This window comes from Dendrobates tinctorius, unplaced genomic scaffold (assembly GCF_039654945.1).
Source record: "Dendrobates tinctorius isolate UK_male_01 unplaced genomic scaffold, ASM3965494v1 ptg000011l, whole genome shotgun sequence".
Classification (NCBI taxonomy): Eukaryota; Metazoa; Chordata; class Amphibia; order Anura; family Dendrobatidae; genus Dendrobates; species Dendrobates tinctorius.
Window position 1 is genome coordinate 82473072 of NW_027361679.1, and position 21278 is coordinate 82494349.

General features: G+C 44.4%; 1 protein-coding gene across 2 annotated transcripts in view; it reads right to left on the reverse strand.

Moving 5' to 3' along the window:
- Positions 1-21278, reverse strand: part of TBC1D2 (TBC1 domain family member 2) — a 136110-nt gene that overhangs the window by 41560 nt on the left and 73272 nt on the right. For both annotated transcript variants that reach the window (XM_073543899.1, XM_073543890.1), the window contains exon 9: positions 17112-17302. In XM_073543899.1, coding sequence (XP_073400000.1) covers positions 17112-17302 — 191 coding nt within the window. The remainder of the gene's footprint in view (positions 1-17111; positions 17303-21278) is intronic.

Genomic DNA, 21278 nt, shown 5'->3' on the forward strand with positions numbered 1-21278 from the left:
CTTAATTACAGTCTGTGAGCACCATGGCCCCTTGCACATGAAGACAGTTCAAGTACCAGCCCTAGAGCACAGTTGGTTACCTCTGACACATGGTTGTCCTCCATACAGGAACAGTGTCCTCTGGATACACCACACGTTACACTTCGGTTCCAACAGTGACAAATTTTTTATTAACGATGAAGTAAAGAAGATGGTAATTCCTGAGCTGCCCCTATTCTGTTATGCTGTTCCATCGGCAAACCTGCCCGGGCACTGACTGGAAGACAGGAACTTCCTCTGTCTCTGAGGCTGTTAGCCCAACTCCCATGCTTAACCCTTACTGTCACTGAACTAGTCATGTTCAATACAGTGCAAAGAAGAAAAGATATTCAGCTCACCCCTCGTGGTTCATCCTGAACTTCAATACATCCGAGCACGGACACGTCTCTGCCAGAAACGTCTTTGAATACTTCAAGTGAAAAAAGCTCGAAACGCGTTTAGAGCTCCTCTGAATTATCCCCATGCGGTAATCCCGTCTAAGGGATATACCGATTATGTGATCACAGCAGCCATGTATATATATTTTTTTTTAAAAAGTTTATTAATAAAAAGCATTGAATTTTATTCCTGGAGCTGGACCTTTTTTCAGTTGAAATGTTCAATACAGTGCAATATCATACAAAGACATGAAACAAAGGAGACATCACACAGTAAACACACAACAATAAAACAGTAAAACGTTAATACATAACCCAACTATCAGGACACCACATGAGGGACATGATCCTGACATAAAGGAGAGGGAGCAACTGAGGGTCCCAGCCAACTCCTTACACCTTCATTGGTTTTCATTATGCTTTTTGATCCCTAACGTTTTCTAACAAATCTCTGAGTCCTTCACAGAAAAGCTGTAGTTCTACTGAAAATAAATTACACGCAGGAGGACTGTTTACTAATTATGTGACTTCTGGAGGCATTTGATCACCCAGGACCTCTTTTTTTCATTCTCCATTGAAGACTAGTGTTGAGCATTCCGATACTGCAAATATCGGGTATCGGCCGATATTCGCGGTATCGGAATTCCGATACTGAGTTCCGATACTTTTTGCATATCGAATACCGGAATCGGAAGTTCCCATAATGCTATGAGCTAGTTTGATTTGATTCAGCCAATGAGGAATCCTAAGAAGTGTGGGCACACCCTGTTAGGCATGTAGGCATGTTAACTAATGGCATGGCTGTGATTGGCTGCTGAAATAATGTCATGATGCACAATAAAAGCCGCCGCTGCCATTTTGGGTTCACTCTGCTGTGAATTCAATTAGGGACAGGACGCTGATGTTCAGACTCTGAGGGACAGTTAGAGATAGCGATTTTCTATATAGTGCTTTACCCAGGCTACTTTATCAACCGCTGTAGCTTTCTTTTGCCTTGCAGCGCTGTTCACAGCTGTCTGCAAGGTCTGTGTGTGTGAGTGCAGCTCATGCTGTAGTGTTCTGCAGCCACCTCTGGTTGTAGTCCGCTGAGCGTGCGTCACTGCCTCATACATAGTCCTTTTGTTTTATTGCTGCTCATTTTTCCTGATTTCTCCTATTAGTGTGCTTCCATCCGTATCCATCTACATTGGTTGCAAACACTATATAGGAGTAGATAGCGGAGCCTTTCTGCAGCCTTTCAGTGCTAGCGCACAATTCTCTGCACTGTTCACGGCTGTCTGTGAGGTCTCTGTGTATGAGTGCAGCTCACGCTGTAGTGTGTTCTGCAGCCACCTCTGGTTGTAGTCCGCTCAGCGTGCGTCACTGCCTCATACATTGTCCTTTTTTGCTGTAGTGCTGCTTATTTTTCCTGAATTTCTCCTATTAGTGTGCTTCCATCCGTATCCAGCTAGATTGGTTGCAAACACTATATAGGAGTAGATAGAGGAGCCTTTCTGCTGCCTTGTGCCCTGCAGCCCCAGCCAGATTAGTATTAGCCTATTTTTTGTAGCCTCATCTATTGCATTGCAGGTTACCTTCCTGCATTGTAATAGCTACAAAAAGTTTGTGATACTATCGCTTTTACATCTTTGGTCACATCCTTTTTTTTGTGAAAAAAAACACGTAAAAAAAGTTCAAACACTCCACTTTACAGTTGTGTAGGCCACATTAACTCATATTAAAATGTAGTCCACACTTTATAAAATTAGTGTTTCTTATACCTGTTAGCAGCTGTTCAGGAATAAGCACAATAAGCCCTTAGTACTTTTCTGCCTATCTTTATCAGTCTACCAAGATGAAGAAGGCAGGGAGTAAGAGTTTAAGCAGGGAGAGGGCGTGGGGATTCTGTGCCTGCTGCTGGCACCAGTGACTCAGCATCCCCCAGTTTTACCAGGGAACAGTCCTTTATGCGCAGCTTTGTAGGAACTCGCCATACCGCACTGCTGCGGGAGGAACAAATTGAAGCAGTTGTCGGATGGATGGCAGCTAACGCATCGACTTAAATTAGTTCCACATCCTCTCAGGTCCAGAGCACTGAAGAGCAACCATCTGTCTCTTCACCACCTGCCAAATTGCCCAGGCAGTCAGAGAGCCCTGGACAGGAGCCATCTCAATCAATCAATCAATCAAATTTATTATCGCCAAGTACATATTACATATATACAAGGAATTCTTTGTGGCAAAGAGGCAACATAATATATAACAACAGATACAACAAGTAACATCTAACAAGACAGATACAGTATATAGTCTACACATGACGATTTAATTGTTGAACAGAGAGTGGATAGAAGCTGTTCATATGGCGGTTGGTACTGCATTTGGGGACTCTGAAGCGACGTCCTGAAGGGAGTAGTTGGAATGAGGAGTGTCCCGGGTGAGAGGGATCGGATGAAATTTTCAATGCGTGGGATCGAATACTCTTATCATAAAGATCCTGGATTTTAGGCAGGGGGGAGCCTATAATTCTCTCTGCTGTTCTGAAAGTCCTTTGTAAGCGGAGTTTGTCATGCGCAGTGGCTCCCCCATACCAGACTATCAGAGAGGAACAAATCACAGATCTGATGACAGCATTAAAGAATAAGATCAGCAGATTCTTAGACAAACCATATCTTTTCAGCTGACGCAGGAAGAACATCCTCTGTTGTGCTTTTCTTATAACAGCATCCACGTTTTTCCCCCATTTAAGATCATGAGAGATGATAACACCAAGGAATTTGGTCTCTGTGACCCTAAGAACCACTTCGTCATGGATGTAGATTGGAAGTATCTCATGTTGATCTTTCCTAAAATCCACAACCATCTCAGCAGTTTTTTTAGTGTTGAGTACAAGATTATTGGCTTTACACCAGTCACATATTCTTTTCACCTCACTCCGATACAAGTCTTCAGCATTTCCCCTGATGAGACCAATCAGTGTCATATCATCGGCAAATTTCAAGATTTTTACTGAGTCTGCTGAAGAGATGCAATCATTTGTATAGAGAGAAAACAGTAACGGGGACAAAACACACCCCTGAGGTGCCCCGATGTTTGTGACCAAGGTGTCCGAAGTGAATGGTCCAACTTTTACACTCTGTATCCTGGCTGTCAGGAAGTTATAAATCCACAAGCATAAGTTGAGAGGGACTCCAAGAGCTACCATTTTCTTATGAAGTAAATTCAGATCAATGGTATTGAACGCTGAGCTAAAGTCCATGAAAAGAATCCGGACATATGAGTGCAGTTCATCTGTATGATCCAAAATGTACTTCAGTGCCAGATTGACAGTGTCGTTTGCCGAACGATTCTCCTTATAGGCAAACTGAAGCGGGTCCCATAGCTTCTGCGTGAATTTTATCAGGTGGGACATCATAATTCTTTCGAAGACTTTCATAGCTACAGATGTGAGTGCTACTGGTCTATAGTCGTTCAACTCAGAGAATCCCACTTTCTTGGGGACAGGGATAATTGTGGAATTTTTCCAACACTGAGGTACAACGCACTCTTTCAGTGACACATTGTATATATTTGTCAGTATAGGGGCAAGCTGGGTAGCACATACTTTCAGACACATTGGAGATACACCATCAGGGCCAGGTGCCTTTTTGACCTTAAGTCCCTTCAGGATGCGTATCACCTCTGCCTCGGAGATCACTACTTGGGTGTTGCACAATGAATGATCTTTATATGAACAGACTGAGGAGCTTAGAGATGAATAGCCACTGTGTGTAGAGCTTGCCTCAAATCTGCAGTAGAATTCATTTAACTCTGCTGCCAGACTTCTGCTGGGGTTCACTATAGTGGGGTGGCTTTTATAATTGGTGACCTCTCTTAATCCTCTCCATGCAGATCTAGTATCTTTTGATGAGAACCTTTCCTCCAGAATCTTTGCATACTCGTGTTTGGCTAACTTGATCTCTTTAGATAGCGAGTTCCTAAGTTTCTTGAATTCAGTAATATCGCCTGCTTTATAAGCCTCCTCTTTTCTCTTACGGATCAACCTGACTTTATTTGTAAACCACGGCTTGTTGTTTCCCCGAAAGTGGACAGATTTGGATGGAATAAACGTGTCTTCACAAAAACGGATATATGAGGACACTGCATCAACCCATTCATCCAGACCCGAGCATGTTTCCTGGAATACCTCCCAGTCCGTGCATTCAAAGCATGGTTGCAGTTGCAATTTTGCCTACTCAGACCATGTCTTCTTTGTATAAACTGTAGGTTTGGATGTTTTCAACCTTTGCCTGTAGGCTGGAATTAAATGAATTAGACAATGATCTGAAAAGCCCACTGCTGCTCTCCTCACTGCCCTGTAGGCCCCTTTTAAGACAGTATAGCAGTGATCAAGCGTATTGTTCTCTCTCGTGAAGCAGTTTATATGTTGAGTAAATTTGGGGAGATCCAGGTTGAGTTTTCCTTTGTTAAAGTCCCCCATTACGATCACAAATGCTTCAGGAGATCCTTTCTCCCATTCTGATATTTTGCAAGCTAATTCATCAATAGCAGCTTTAACAGATGCTTGAGGGGGAATATATACTGCAACCAGAACCATAGATGAAAACTCTCTTGGAGCGTAAAATGGTCTACAATTGAGTGCAAGGTACTCTAGATCTGGAGAGCAGCCTTTTCCCAGAATGTTAACATCACAGCACCAGCTAGTGTTGATGTAGAGACATACCCCACCCCCCTTTGTTTACCTGAAGCTACACAATCACGGTCAGCTCTGTAGATAACAAAACCAGGTAGATCCAGACTACAATCAGGGATGGTGTCATTCAACCAGGTCTCAGTAAAACAAAGAGCAGCTGAATTGGCCATATCAGATCTCATGTTACAAAGTAAGTTCAGATCCTCCATTTTGTTAGATAAGGAACGGACATTAGCCAAGTGGAGTGAAGGAAGAGCTGTTCTGAACCCTCTCCTCCGAAGGAGTGCCAGGATGCCTCCTCTCCTACCTCTCTTGCAGTACACCTCCACAGGTTTCACAGAAGTAATGGATTTTATGTACTCAATTGTTGAATTAGCAATCATGCTCCAAGAAGGGGAGTCCATGAGAAATTGCGGATGATTCCAGAATAATAAATCGTCCCTTGAAATCATAAGAGTAGGTTTACAGAGTGCAGTGGCCATGACTACACTCAGCTTGTAGCTATAAAGACTGAACAGTCACAGCTTAGCAGAGTTAAATGTACAACTTTCCATAAAGGGAGCTCCCATCTCTACTTCTGTTCTCTGAATCTCTTGGCTTGGAAATAGGGGGCCAGCTAAGCAGCATTCTAGAATGTGAAGAAGAGGTAGTATGCAGTGATGCGCAACAGCTTTGTCTCTCTGAATCTGAAGAGGTGGGTCGGCCAGTGCCTATGGTCAGCACACCTCAGTATGCATCTGATGATGAGACTCAGGTGCCACTTTCTGGTGCGTACTGTGCTGGCGAGACTACCCAGGAGAAGCAGGTGTTTGAAGAGGGTAGTGTAGATGATGAGGTCCTTGACCCATCATGGCGTGAGGAACAGGAAGGTGGTGGGAGCAGCTCTGAGGAAGAGATTCCCCGAACGGCCAAAACAGGAGGGAGAGGGAGGGGGCAGACTCGGTTGCCTGTAGCCTCCACTTCGGCACCCATTAGGAGCATTCCTCTTCCAAAACCCAAAACGGGCGCTCCCAGGACTTGCAGTGCGTGGTCCTTTTTTGACACAGTTGCAGATGACATTTGCTTTGTCAAATGCAAGCTGTGTCATCAGAAAGTCAAAAGAGGGAAAAGTGTCAGCAACCTCAATACCACAAATATGTGGAAACATGTGCGGACCAAGCACGTGGTGGAGTTACAAAGACACACTGAAGACGTAGGCCAACCTACAGCACCACCTACCACCTCTTCAGCTTGTGTTTAGCCTCTTCCTCCAGCTCACACACAGCTGGTTCGGCTTCCTCACAGGATCGCCATGGAAGAACCTCTGGCACTGTTGTACAGAGACACAGTGTAATTCCACCCACAGCACCACGTTCCCTGTCATCCTCACACTCCCAAGCCACTCTACAGCCATCGGTAGCACAGGCATGGGCGAAAAGGCGGCCATACTCGGCAAACCATCCCCAAGCACAGGCTCTGAATGCTGGCATTGCGAAACTACTGTCCCTTGAAATGCTCTCATTCAGGCTGGTGGAGACTGACACCTTCCGTAACTTCATGGCATTGGCAGTCCCACAATACAACGTGCCCAGATGCTTTTATTTCAGCAGGCAAGCCGTCCCTGCCCTGCAAAAGCATGTGGAGGCAAAAATTAAACATGCGCTACTAAACGCCGTCAATAGCAAGCAAGGTCCACCTGACCACTGATGCGTGGACCAGTAACCATGGACAGGGATGATACCTTTCCCTCACTGCCCATTGGGTAAATGTTGTGGAGCTGGGTACAGATCTTGAGAGTGGCGCTGTACGTGTTCTGCCAACTCCAAGGATGGCAGGAATCCAGTCTGTACACATTGACTCCTCCTCATACTCTAGTTCCTCTGAATCAGCGCTGCAGGAGCCGTCACGGTCTACCTCCACATGGACCCATGAATGCTTACCTGTTACGACCGATATGAGCACAGCCGTGGCCAAACGTCAACAGGCCGTACTGAAATTAATTTCTTTGGGGAATCGAAGCTACACAGCGCAGGAGCTCTGAAATGCCATCAAGCAGAAGAGCGACGTGTGGTTTGTGCCAGCGAATCTCCAGCCAGGCTTGGTAGTGTGTGACAATGGCCAAAATCTGGTGGCAGCTCTGGGCCTAGGCAACCTCACTCACATCCCATGTCTGGCACATGTGCTCAACTTGGTCGTGCAGAGTTTTTTGAGGGACTATCCGGATCTTGATGCACTGCTGCACAAGGTCCGCATAGAGTGCACTCACTTGCGGCGTTCCAGCATGGCAAGATCGCGCATTGCATCTCTGCAGCGCCGATTCCGCCTTCAAGAACATCGCATCATATGTGACCTACCCACCAGGTGGAATTCAACGTAACATATGTTGGAGCAGTTGTGTGAGCAGCAGGCAGCAGTAATGGAGTACCAGCTGCATCAGGCGCAAACAAGTCGCACTGCGCGCCGTTCACACTTCACCACCACTGAGTGGGCCTCTATGAAGGACATCTGCCACGTTTTGCATGCCTTCGATGATTCCACGCGGATGGCGAGTGCAGATGATGCACTAGTCAGCATGACTGTCCCCCTTATCTGCCTGCTTGAAAAAACACTGCAAGCACTAAGGGAGGAGGTTGTGGAAGAGGTGGAGGATGAGGAGTCACAAATGCCATCTGCTTCTGGACAGTCTGCGCAACGTGGTTCCTCACAAAGGCCTAGGCAGGGGACACTTTGTGAGGAGGATGAGGAGGAGTCAATGGAGGAGTAAGACATCTCTCCAGAGGAGGGAGGTACACAATGCTCTAGTAGTCAGTATGTAGAGCGAGGGTGGGGTGATGCAGAGCAGGCAGAGATGACGCCTCAAGCAGGAGACAGCGTTTCTTGGCCAGTTGGAAGTCTGCAGCACATGGTTGATTTCATGCTGCAGTGCATGAGAAACGACCGCCGCATCGTCTACATTCTCAACACGGCTGATTATTGGGTGTACAACCTCCTAGATCCTCGCTACCGGGACAACTTACAAAGCCTCATAACATCGTTGAACCAGGAGCGTAAAATGCGGGAGTACCAAAACACACTGGTGCATTCCATCATGTTCTCCATTCCACCCGAGAGCAGTGCTGCTAGTGCTTTACAAAGCAGCTCTGTGCGTCGAGGCAGTGGAGGAAGCTCTGCACAAAGAGGGAGCAGAAGCAGCGCCTCAGCACAAGGCAAGACCAGTATGGCCCAAATGTGGCAAAGTTTTGTGTCCCCGCCACAAATGTCTACACCATCACAAACGGCTCCAGTCAGCAGGAGGCAACGTTTCCGTCAGATGGTGACAGACTACATGTCTTGCCCTCTCAGTGTACTCCCAGACTGCTCTTCCCCCTTCAAGTTTTGGGTCTCTAAGCTGGATACATGGCCAGAGCTTAGCCAGTATGCATTGGAGGTGCTGGCTTGCCCTGCTGCTAGTGTATTATCGGAACGCGTCTTTAGTGCCGCAGGTGGTGTACTAACAGACCGTCACCTGCGACTATCCTCCGATAACGTTGACCGGCTTACTTTTCTGAAAATGAACAAGACCTGGATCTCGCAGGAATTTGCCAGTCCTCTTCCAGATTAAATAATTGGCTGCTCAGAAGTGCCGTCTGCACAGTCAACACTTGCTCCTGTGTTATTGGGGTTCAATAATGTCAGCTGCTCCCCTGCTGTGTGTCCGGCAATATCTCCTGCTCCGTCCACATTCACACAACATCAGATATTAAACTTTCTCCAATTAGGCCTCAGCCTACACCCTCATTGACCCTGGGGTCCAACACTGCCAGTTGCTGCTCAGAAGTGCTGTCTGCACAGATTAAAACACTAGCTCCTGTGTTAGTGGGGTACAGTAACGCCAGCTGCTCCCCTGCTGTGTGTCCGGCAATGTCTCCTGCTCCCTCCACATTCACACAACATCAGATATTAAACTTGCTCCAATTAGGCCTCTGGCTCCACTCTGTCTCTAGTATTTACCCTGGGCTCCAACACCGCCAGTTGCTGCTCAGAAGTACCGTCTGCACAATCAACATTTGCTCCTGTATTACTGGGGTTCAGTAATGTCAGCTGATCCCCGGCTGTGTGTTCGGCAATTTCTCCTGCTCTGTCCACATTCCCACTAGTAGTAGTGTGAATGTGGACAGAGCAGGAGAAATTGCCGGACAAACAGCAGGGGATCAACTGATGTTACTGAACCCCAATAACACAGGAGCAAGTGTTGACTGTGCAGATGGCACTTCTGAGCAGCAACTGGCGGTGTTGGAGCCCAGGGTAAATACTAGAGACAGAGTGGAGCCAGAGGCCTAATTGGAGCAAGTTTAAAATCAGTATTAGTTTACAACAGATATTAATCTTGATCCAATTAGGCCTCTGGCTCCACTATGTTTGTAGTATTAACCCTGGGCTCCAACACCGCCAGTTGCTGCTCAGAAGTGCCGTCTGCACAGTCAACATATGCTCCAGTGTTATTGGGGTTCAGTAATGTCAGCTGATCCCCAGCTGTGTGTCCGGCAATTTCTCCTGCTCTGTCCACACTCACACAACTACAGATTTTAAACTTGCTCCAAATAGGCCTCTGCCTCAACTCTGTTTGTACTATTGACCCTGGGCTCCAACACCGCCAGTTGTTGCTCAGAAGTGCCGTCTGCACAGTCAACATATGCTCCAGTGTTATTGGGGTTCAGTAATGTCAGCTGATCCCCAGCTGTGTGTCTGGCAATTTCTCCTGCTCTGTCCACACCTCACAACTATAGATTTTAAACTTGCTCTAATTAGGCCTCTGTCTCCACTCTGTTTGTAGTATTTACCCTGGGTTCCAGCACCGCCAGCTGGTTCCCGACAGTTTTTGGCACGGGTACTCCCTTCTGCCCAGCCTGGTTCCAGCACGCCAGCTGTTTCCGGGTAGTGTCAACATCACTTTGCCTCCAAAACTCTGTCCTGTCGTGTTGCGGTCAGGTTAGCCGACTCTATGGTGCCTGCAGTTTAGGTGCTTCCTATGTGGGCTGCGGGATCTGGCAATAAAAGCTGGTTCCGTAGTGCCAATAGGACAAGCACCCCCTGTAGGACTGTGGGTTTCGGTAACTGCGGCCGGCTCGCGGCCTTGCAACTTTGTTTTTCATGGGTACCTTCTGCTACCCATCCGGGTTCCAGTACCGTCAGCTGGTTCTCGGCAGTGCCTTTGGCTTAGGTGCCTCCTTTTCGGTATCCGAGTTCCAGCAACATCTGCTGGTCCTTGGTAGTGCTTTCTAGCACAGGTACCTCCTGCTTAGTAACCAGGTTCCAGTACCATCAGCTGGTCCTCGGTAGTGCCATTGGCTCTTGTTCCTTCTGCTACCCATCCGAGTTCCAGTACCGTCAACTGGTTCTCGGCAGTTCCTCAGCCTTCTTGTACCTTCTGCTACATTTCCAAGTTCAAGCTTTTTGAAATGGTTTTTGGTAATCACTCTGGATCTCCCTGACTACAACCCTGAAGACGACGACCCTGAAGCCCACCCCGAAGAAGACGACGACCCCGAAGACAATGACCCTGAAGACGATGACCCTGAAGACCACCCCAAAGAAGACCAAAAAGATGACCCTGAAGAAGATAACCAAGAGGACAAAGAACATGAAGACAACCACCAAGATACAGAACAAAAAGAGACAGAACAACAAGAGACAGAAGACCAAGAAGCAGAAGAACAAAAAGCAGAAGAACATTAAGCATAAGACTAAAATTCAGGGCAAACAATATTATCTAAATTATAAGCAGAAGATGACTAAGCAGTGTATGGGGGTGAGTCCGTTCCTCCTTGTGGTGCCCCTGGAAAATGCCTGCTGCTGCAGGCCAAACTGAACGCAGACAAATCCTGTTGTAAATCTTTTGTGACAGGCAGAACGTAAGGTGTAATCTTCAAACTTTTATAGATAACAACTACAGGAATGCCTGTCACAAATAAGAATATGATGAAGAAGAAGAATAGGAAGAAAATGAAGATGAAGAAGTAGAATATGAAGAAGAATAATAGTTGAATAAGAAGAATATGAAGAATGTAAAAAAAAAGAATAATAGGAAGAAGGTGAAGAAGAAGATGAATAAAGTGAAGAAGAAGTTGATGAAAAAGATGCTGCTCCTGCTGAGGATCATGAAGGAGAAAGTGTGGGAGAAGTAAAAAAGAAGGTGAAGAGCATGGAAGTAGTGAAACATACATATCTGACAAAATATAAAAAAGGTTAACATAGTCAATATCTTTGTAACTCTGAACGTCTTAAAAAAAAAATTAATTCCTGCTATTCCATTTGATTGGGCTAAACCTCTATGCCTTTAATGTCTCCTCCACTTCCCCCAATACATTCTACATTATTCTTAGTTGTTTTCCTTCAGGTAGAATTAACCTACAAGGAAAGAAAGGGTTTATTTTAATTCCGATATTTCTGTCCCATTGACTTGCTTTGGTTTCCGGTATTGGAATCGGCGATATCCAATACTTTTTGGGTATCGGTCCGATCCAATCCGATCCGATATTTCCCGATATCGGAAGGTATCGCTCAACACTATTGAAGACCATAATATAATATCATTACATACCATGTTCAAATATAATGTTTAATCACACAAAACAAATATACCGTATATACTAGAGTATAAGCCGACCTGAGTATAATCCGAGAAACCTAATTTTGCCACGGAAAGCTGGGTAAGTTTATTGGCTCGAGTATAAGCCGGGTATGCATTGTCCCCTCATTCCTGTCCTGCTATGTGTGGCTCCCCAGTCCTGTTCTGCTATGTGTGGCTCCCCCGTCCTGTCCTGCTATGTGTGGCTCCCCCCCGTCCCGTCCTGTCCTGATACATGGCTCCCCCCATTCTCTCCTGTCCTGATGTGTGGCTCCCCTCATCCTGTCCTGCTATGTGTGGCTCCCCCCGTCCCGTCCTGGTACGTGGCTCCCCCCGTCCTCTCCTGTCCTTGTGTGTGGCTCCCCCTCATCCTGTCCTGCTATGTGTGGCTCTCCCTGTCCTGTCCTGCTATGTGTGGCTCCCCCTGTCCTGTCCTGCGATGTGTGGCTCTCCCCGTCCTGTCCTGCAATGTGTGGCCCCTTGTCCTATCCTGCTATGTGTGGCTTCCCCTGTTGTATGCATGGCTCACAACCCCCCCTGCATGGCTCACAACTCCCCTAACATGGATCACAACCCCCATATATATATATATGTATATAAAAAAAGTAAAAAAAATAGGCAGCACTCAAATTAAATGTGGAAAAAAAAAAAAAGTGGATACTTTACTGATCCTCAAGTGGCTTGAGCCACTTGAGGATCAGTAAAGTATCCACTTTTTTTTTTCACATTTAATTTGAGTGCTGCCTATTTTTTTTACTTTTTTTACTTTTGTTAATTTGGCTGTTGGGACACTGCTGAATAGGTTTTGCACCAACTATTTAATTTTGGTAGCGCTGCCCTTTTTTTGATTTATATATGTATATATATATATATAATATACCAAGCCTGAGGTTTAGTTATGAACAGGTGTCAGCCAGATACCCTCATTAATAAAGCGGTACATATAGAGTTAAATAAAGACACACACACACACACACACACATGAAATCTGCGTGAAGCACAATATCTGTTTATTTTTCAAGAAATTAAAAAAAAAATTGTGTGGGCTCCCGTGTAATTTTCATAACCAGGAGAGGGAAATCCGATGGCTGATGTTAATATTCTGGAAAGAGCCAATAGCTATAAAGGTTCCCAGGCTATGAATATCAGTTTGCAGATGTTTGATTAGCTTTTACTAGCTATTTTACAGGGGAACCCCAGGAAAAAATTAACATGGGGTCCCCCCTATAAAATCGAACCAGCAAAGGATAGGCAGACAGCTGCAGGCTCATATTAATAGCCTTGGAAGGGGCCATGGATATTGGCACCCCCAGGCTAAAAACATCAGCTCTCAGCCGCCCCAGAAATGGTGCATCTTATAGATGAGCCAATTCTGGCACTTAGCATCGCTCTAGCTTCGCTCTTCCTACTTGCCCTGTAGCGGTGACAAGTGGGGTTCATATTTGTGGGGTTGATGTCACCTTTGTATTGTCAGGTGATATCAAGCCCATGGCTAAGTAATGGAGAAGCGTCTATAAGACACCTATCCATTACTAATCCTATAGTTACATGGTAAATAAAGACACAGCCAGAATAAAGTCCTTTATTTGAAATAATCACACAGACTCCTTTATTGAATCTTAATTTACCATACTTACTGAACGCCTAATCCCCGGGAGATATAACTGCTCAACCTGGCCTCCGGTGATACACTGACAGGAGGTAATATCTCCTGCAGTGCATCACTGCACTGCTGTGAGAGTTCACCAGAGTTCATCAGCTCCGGCGCTTTCACTTACGGCACGACTGCTGTGTGAGAACTTTCCTGCGTAGCGGTGCCATAAGTTACAGCACCGGAGCTGATCAGCTGATAGGAGGTAATCGCTCCCACAGTGTATAAACTCCAATGCTGTCACTTACGGCACCGCTGCACGGGAAAGTTCTCACACAGTGGTAGTGCTGTAAGTGACAGCATCGGATCACCGGAGGCCAGGTAGAGCGGTCACATCTCCCAATGTGACTGTTCTACACGTGAAATCGCCGTGGGACAATCTGGATTACCTGGACTAGGAGTATATCTTGGTTTAATATTTTACTTTATTTCTAGGAGACGAGGGCATCAGGGATTTGATGTTAGGTGAGTATAATTGGTTTTTATTTTTTATGTGAATATGTATGTAATTTTACTTTTTTTTTTTTTTTTTTTTTTTAACTGTGAGCACAGGCACCGGCAGATGATACTACTCTGCCATCAGTGGCACCTGCTGTCACTGTTATCAGTGACAGCAGACATAGCCCGATGGGAGCAGTTGTCTCATTGGCCCAAGCCTGCTTTTTTACTGCAGGTCACTTCTGCGGGTCAAAGTCAGCTGTGAAATCACGCTGACATCTGCCAGCATGATCCCGTAGCACTGTGACCGACAGTACCGGCGGTAGCGTTACCGCACACACACAGACACCCGCACACCCACACAGACACACGTGCACACCCACACAGACACCCACAGACAGACACGCACATAGTCTCTGCCCACACACTCTTCCTCCTTCTGACATAATTTCCTTTTCTGCAACGTTTTTGCCAGCACATCCACAGCAAATCCGTAAGCTTTTTTACATCTGAGGTTTTGTTGCGGATTTGACTGACTCAATGAAAGTCAATGGGTGCAGAAACACTGTAGATCCTCAAAAAGAATTGAAATGCTGCGGAAAATAAAACACTGCAAATAAGAACGGAAATTTCTGCAGCACAACAATTCAGGAATGACATTGATTAAAATTAAAATTGCTTAAGTAATCACTTTCTTTAGAGCATTTCTGCGTGAAAAAAACGTTGCGGAAACGCCAACAAATCCGCAACGTGTACACATAGCCTTACTTGCTTTGGGAACATGACAAGTTGTTTTGAGTTAACCCCTTAATGTCCAATGACGGACACAGTCCGTCATCAGACATTTCCCCTGCTTTGATGAGGGCTCCGGCGCTGAGCCCGCATCAAAGCCGGGACATGTCAGCTGTTATGAACAGCAGACATGTGCCCGCAATAGGCGCGAGCAGAATCGCCGTCCGCCCGCGCCTATTAACTAGTTAAATGCCGCTGTCAAAGCTGACAGCGGGCATTTAAATAGCATTTCCGGCCGCCGGGCCGGAAATGACCTCATCGCCGACCCCGTCACGTGATCGGGGGTCGGCGCCATGTTGCCTGGACAACCAGAGGTCTCTATGAGATCTCTATGGTTGTTCCAGGCATATGGCTTTCAGCGCCACCCGGTGGTCGGCACTGAAAACACAGCAGTAAATCTGCTACATATGGGCGATCTGCTCATTGCCCATATGTAGCAGAGCCGATCGGGTTGCGCAAGCTTCTAGCCTCCTATGGAGGCTATTGAAGCATGCCAAAAGTAAAAAAAAAATGTTTAAAAATTTAAAAAAATTAAAAAAACCTAAAAGTTCAAATCACCCCCCTTTCGCCCCAATCAAAATAAAACAGTAAAAAAAAATCCCACATTCACATATTAGGTATCGCCGCGTTCAGAATCGCCCGATCTATCAATAAAAAAAAAGCATTAACCCGATCGCTAAACGACGTAGCGAGAAAAAAATTCAAAACGCCAGAATTACGTTTTTCTGGTCACCAAGACATTGCATTAAAATGCAATAACGGGCGATCAAAAGAACGTATCTGCACAAATGTGGTATCATTAAATACGTCAGTCCGGCACGGAAAAAATAAGCCCTCACCCGACCCCAGATCATGAAAAATGGAGACGCTACGGGTCTCGGAATATTGCGCAAATTTTTTTTTTTTTTTTTTTTTTAGCAAACTTTGGAATTTTTTTTCACCACTTAGATAAAAGAGGACATAGACATGTTTGGTGTCTATGAACTCGTAATGACCTGGAGAATCATAATGGCAGGTCAGATTTAGCATCTAGTGAACCTAACAAAAAAAACAAGCCAAAAACCAGAGTGGGATTGCACTTTTTTTGCAATTTAACCGCACTTGGAATTTTTTTCCTGTTTTCGAGTACACGATATGGTAAAACCAATGATGTCATTTAAAAGTACAACTCGTCCCGCAAAAAATAAGCTCTCACATGGCCATATAAACGGAAAAATAAAAAAGTTATGGCTCTGGAAAGAAGGGGAGGGAAAAATGAAAATGTAAAACCAAAAATACCCCTGGTCGTTAAGGGGTTAAATCAATTTAGATATTGTGGATGCAAAAAATTATCCAAATAGTCCAAGAAAAAGTATTGCTCAATAGTTATGTTAACAAGTGAAAAACAATAGGGTGTGGATTAGGATTTACCAGTATTAAAATTGAGCTGAGGAAGTAGCCAGTGTAAACAAAGATCAGTACTTGTCGTCTCATTTTTACATTGTCAACAACTTATTAACACCTGATGTTGATTAAAAGGGTTTGAAGCTGTTATATTAGATAAAAAGGATTTTATAGCAAGTTTGAACATTAAATGTAGAAAATACAGCAAGAAAAATATTTTTAAAAATATTAGCATGTTTCCTTCCTTTTAATTAATCTTTTGCTTGCTTCAATTCTGTCTAATATTGCAATTTAATGGTAACCTGTTATCTCAGAAAATGCTATTCATCTGAGGATACAATGTTAATTTCAGGGTAAATAGGGTTCCAATGCTGCCTGGCCGCCTTACTGAAAGTGCGACTAGTGGGAGAAAATTTAACTTCCTTCCTTCCGAAACCTGCGGGCAATCAGTCATGTGGGCGTGCACAGACTGATTACAGTCATCGCTTACAGCACCACTCACTATACTGTGAGAGGCGGATATAAGCATACCCTGTACTTTGATTGACAGCTGGCTCTGCAGTGTATCTGTGCAGAGCGAGCTCACAATCAAATTGGTGGGGAGCGTTTAATGCCGCAACTCACAGTACAGTGAACGAAGCTGTAAGTGATGACTGTAATCGATTTGTGCATGCCCCAATGACTGACAGTTGGCAGCTCTTGGGAAGAAATAAGTTTATTTTTATCAGTATTCACACTTTAAGAAAGGCAGAAAAGCACTGTAACCCCATTTACCTGCACATTAACCTTATATCTAAAAGGTAAAAATTATTTTCCAAGGTGACAAGTCCCTTTAAACTAAGAAATTTTTAAAGACCTTCACTATGTGTCTGATTCAATCATATTTAGTGGCAGAAGAAGCCTCACCCTTCTCATTGGCATACAGTAGGACACAAAGAGTACTACACTTCACAACTCTGCTTACAATGCAACACTTGATCAGGGAAATATCCCATGTGTTTTCTGGGGGTTCCAAATCTTGCAGAATAACATAGTGTGGGCACACCTATTTTCTGCTTACTTTTAGGTTTCAATCCTAGGTCTAGTGTCCCTTTAGGCTGACTCTTGAATTTTTCACATTATACTGTACATCTCCACTCTCTCCTTTATGTTTGCTCACATTTAACCACTTACCTGAGAGGACTAAATTGCACAGTGGAGGGTTGAAGAGGTGACTTTATGTCAGACTGTAAGGCATCCTCTATTAAATGTTTTATGACTTCACAGTACTCGGTGTCTAAATACGGCAGCACTTCTTGCAGCTTTCTCAGTACAATTAAATATTTGCTTTCTATCTGACAATTCCTGGCTTCCTGGTATGAGCACTGTAAAATAAAAGAACTTCAATTAACACGTTGTTGAGCATTTATGTTGTAAGTTGTTCAGACTTCTAAAATCAAACCAGGTATTAAAAATGTGGGCCACTTTGTTATTAGCACAAATGTACTGGAAACACCATTATTAGTCACTTACTAAGATGTTATTAGCCGGTCAGTGGCATTTTCTTACTTAGCCCAGTGCCTCTGGCTTACAATACAATCTTCTCCATTGACTACTTCCATCCTAAACTACACTACAGATAGAACACCCTGGTGAACAGGCTGCTAGATCAGTGATAAATGCCATTATAAAGTTGTGACTCGAGGGCAAGTAGAGCCAAGTACGCGCTGAAGTGACCTGTTAATAACACCCGCCTCCATGCCCTGCAACCATTTGTGGTTAACATACCGTGGCCTAAGACAATGAAAGCGACTGTGGCCTTTAATAAAGAGTTCTGCTTGTGGTCAGAGACAGTGAGGAGAACTGTGGCCTGTACTATTGAGTTCTGAGACCTTGAGGTTCAAGAACAGCTAAACCCCCTAAGATGGCCCTATTTTACAAACTACACGCCTGAATAAATCTATGGATGCAGTGAGCATGTTGACACCACAGGTGTCTCATAAAAACTTTATACCATCGGGTCATGAAGACAACAAAAATTACTCTTCAAAACCAGGGGAAGAGTCTTGAGGAGATCATTTGCATATTCCCAGTGCCTTCTGGGATAAGTGAAGAGTCTCCGCGAGCTCAACGATCACTGGGTTTTGGCCGTTGCAGCTGAAAAGAGGAAATCGGAAAACCAGGGGAAGAGTCTTGAGGAGATCATTTGCATATTCCCAGTGCCTTCTGGGATAAGTGAAGAGTCTCCGCGAGCTCAACGATCACTGGGTTTTGGCCGTTGCAGCTGAAAAGAGGAAATCGGAAAACCAGGGGAAGAGTCTTGAGGAGATCATTTGCATATTCCCAGTGCCTTCTGGGATAAGTGAAGAGTCTCCGCGAGCTCAACGATCACTGGGTTTTGGCCGTTGCAGCTGAAAAGAGGAAATCGGAAAACCAGGGGAAGAGTCTTGAGGAGATCATTTGCATATTCCCAGTGCCTTCTGGGATAAGTGAAGAGTCTCCGCGAGCTCAACGATCACTGGGTTTTGGCCGTTGCAGCTGAAAAGAGGAAATCGGAAAACCAGGGGAAGAGTCTTGAGGAGATCATTTGCATATTTGGGCTCATCTTTCATCGTTTTTAAGAAATCTCAAGATGGAAGAGGCCAGGAGCCATTTGGTGAGCTGCATTTCTTGCTACATGTTCACAGACTTACCAGTGGAAAAGCCAAACTTCACATGCCACAAATGCAAGCTTGTGTCCCTGTTGGAGGAAAAGTTGCAAAATCTCGAAGAGAGGTTAGCTACGTTGAAGATCATTAAGGAAGGTGAAGAGTTCTTGGACAGAGCAGAATTATCTCTTCATGTTACAGAAAGAGAAGAAATTCGAAGTGCACCTGAAGAAACAGAGGAATGGAGACATGTGACCCAGAGAAGCAGGAGGATCAGGAGGCAGTCAGCACCCATACTGCTCAGAAACCAGTACCAGGCTCTCACGCAGGAAAACAATGAAGAAATACATCAGGATAAGACTTTGCCAACAAGCAGCAACCTTGTACGCCTTCAGAGTCCTCCTGGATGGAGAAAGAAAAATGTTGTGAAGAAGAAACGGAGAGTGGTGGTCATGGGGGATTCCCTGTTGAGAGGAACTGAGGCCGCTATCTGCAGACCGGATATAACTTCAAGAGAAATGTGTTGTCTTCCAGGTGCAAAAATTAAAGATGTGTCTGACAGGATATCAGGACTCTTCAGACCTACAGATGACTACCCATTCCTGCTACTACATGTGGGGACAAATGACACTGCAAGAAACGACCTGGAAACCATCTGCAGAGACTTTGAAGACTTAGGCAAGAAAGTGAAAGAACTGGGAGCGCAGGTGGTCTTCTCTTCCATCCTCCCAGTGGATGGCCATGGAACAAGGAGGTGGAATAAGATTCTGCAGGTGAACAACTGGCTACGTCGATGGTGCCGTCAGCAACGATTTGGATTCCTGGATCACGGAGTGAACTACTTATACGATGGACTACTTGCTAGAGATGGGGTGCACCTTACGAAGACTGGTAAGCATGTATTTGGAAGTCGCCTTGCTACACTTGTAAGGAGAGCTTTAAACTAGAACAACATGGGAAGGGAAGCAAAAGACCAGAAAAAGCCATACACCTGACAAATGCTATTGAGAACTCTGCTATTAGAAGTGGAAAGGAAGAACAAAGACGAAAGAATCTAATTAATAAAAATATTGGAGAAAGAGAAACCAATCACAAACTAAAATGTTTCTATACTAATGCACAAAGCATGGGCAACAAACAAGGAGAATTGGAACTACTAACACAGGAAAAGAAATATGATGTCATTGGAATCACTGAAACTTGGTGGGACAATACACATGATTGGAATACAAGACTAGAAGGATACAACTTATTTGCAAGAAACAGACTTGATAAACGAGGAGGGGGTGTCGCATTGTATGTTAGAAACGCGTATATCTGCACAGAGATTGAAGCTTCAGAGACTGGGAGTTCTGTGGAAACTGTTTGGGTAAGAATACAAGGACAGAACAATGGAAAGGACACCATTGTAGGCATTTACTACAGGCCGCCTGTGCAAGCTGAAGCTATGGATGAACTCTTTATGCATCAAATGGCCAAGTTCTCCAAAAAATATGACATAGTTGTCATGGGAGATTTCAACTATCCAGACATTTGTTGGGAATCTCTCTCAGGCAAAACTAACAGGTCAAGGAAATTCTTATCCTCTCTTGCTGACAACTTTATCTTCCAAAAGGTAAGGGAGAAAACAAGGGGAACTGCTACCTTGGATCTAATCCTTATAAACAGGGAGGAAATGGTTGAGGAGGTAAAAGTGGCTGGGACCCTAGGAGGTAGCGACCATGCTATTTTAGAATTTTGGATAACTAGAGGCGGAAGACCTGTGAAGACTCAGACGTCAAGGTTAGATTTCAGAAAGGCAGATTTTAAGGGATTCAGAAAGAGAATTGGAGGGATCCAATGGCTGGATATCCTTAAAGACAAAAATGTCCAGGAAGGATGGGAAATCTTGAAAAATGAAATTCTCAAAGCACAGTTGTTAACAATTCCGAAAAGAGGGAAGAATAGGAAGCAGTTAAGGAAACCAGGATGGATGAACACAGAACTTAAGCACATGCTAAAAAGGAAGAAAAAAATGTTTATAAAATGGAAAGAGGGAGGCATATCTAAAGAAGAATATAATGCTGTCTGCAGAGCCTGCAGGGCACAAATCAGATTAGCTAAAGCTGAAAATGAATTGAGGCTTGCAAGAGATGTCAAAAGCAATAATAAAGGATTTTGGGGATATGTCAAAAGTAAAAGAAAAGTCAAAGATGCTATAGGATTTTTACAGGATGAAAATGATGAAATGGTAAGACAGGATGTTGAGAAGGCTGAACTTTTAAATTCCTATTTTGCATCTGTTTTCTCTCAGAAAGGAAATGTAACATCAACTGTTATTCACTGTCCTATTAAGGGAATAGAAGAATCCAGGATATCTATAAACAGAAAGATAGTGAGGAAACACTTAGCTAGCCTAAATGAATTCAAGTCTCCAGGTCCAGATGAATTACACCCCAGAGTACTGAAGGAGATAGCAGAAGAAATTTTTGAACCCCTCTCTATAATCTTTGAAAATTCTTGGAGAACAGGAGAAGTGCCAGAAGACTGGAGAAGAGCAAATGTTGTTCCTATCTTCAAAAAGGGGAAGAAGGTGGACCCAGGTAACTATAGGCCGGTGAGTCTGACTTCTATACCAGGAAAGATCTTTGAACAAATTATTAAACAACATGTATGTCAATACCTGGATAAGAATGAAGTGATTAAACAGAGTCAGCATGGGTTTGTAACTAAT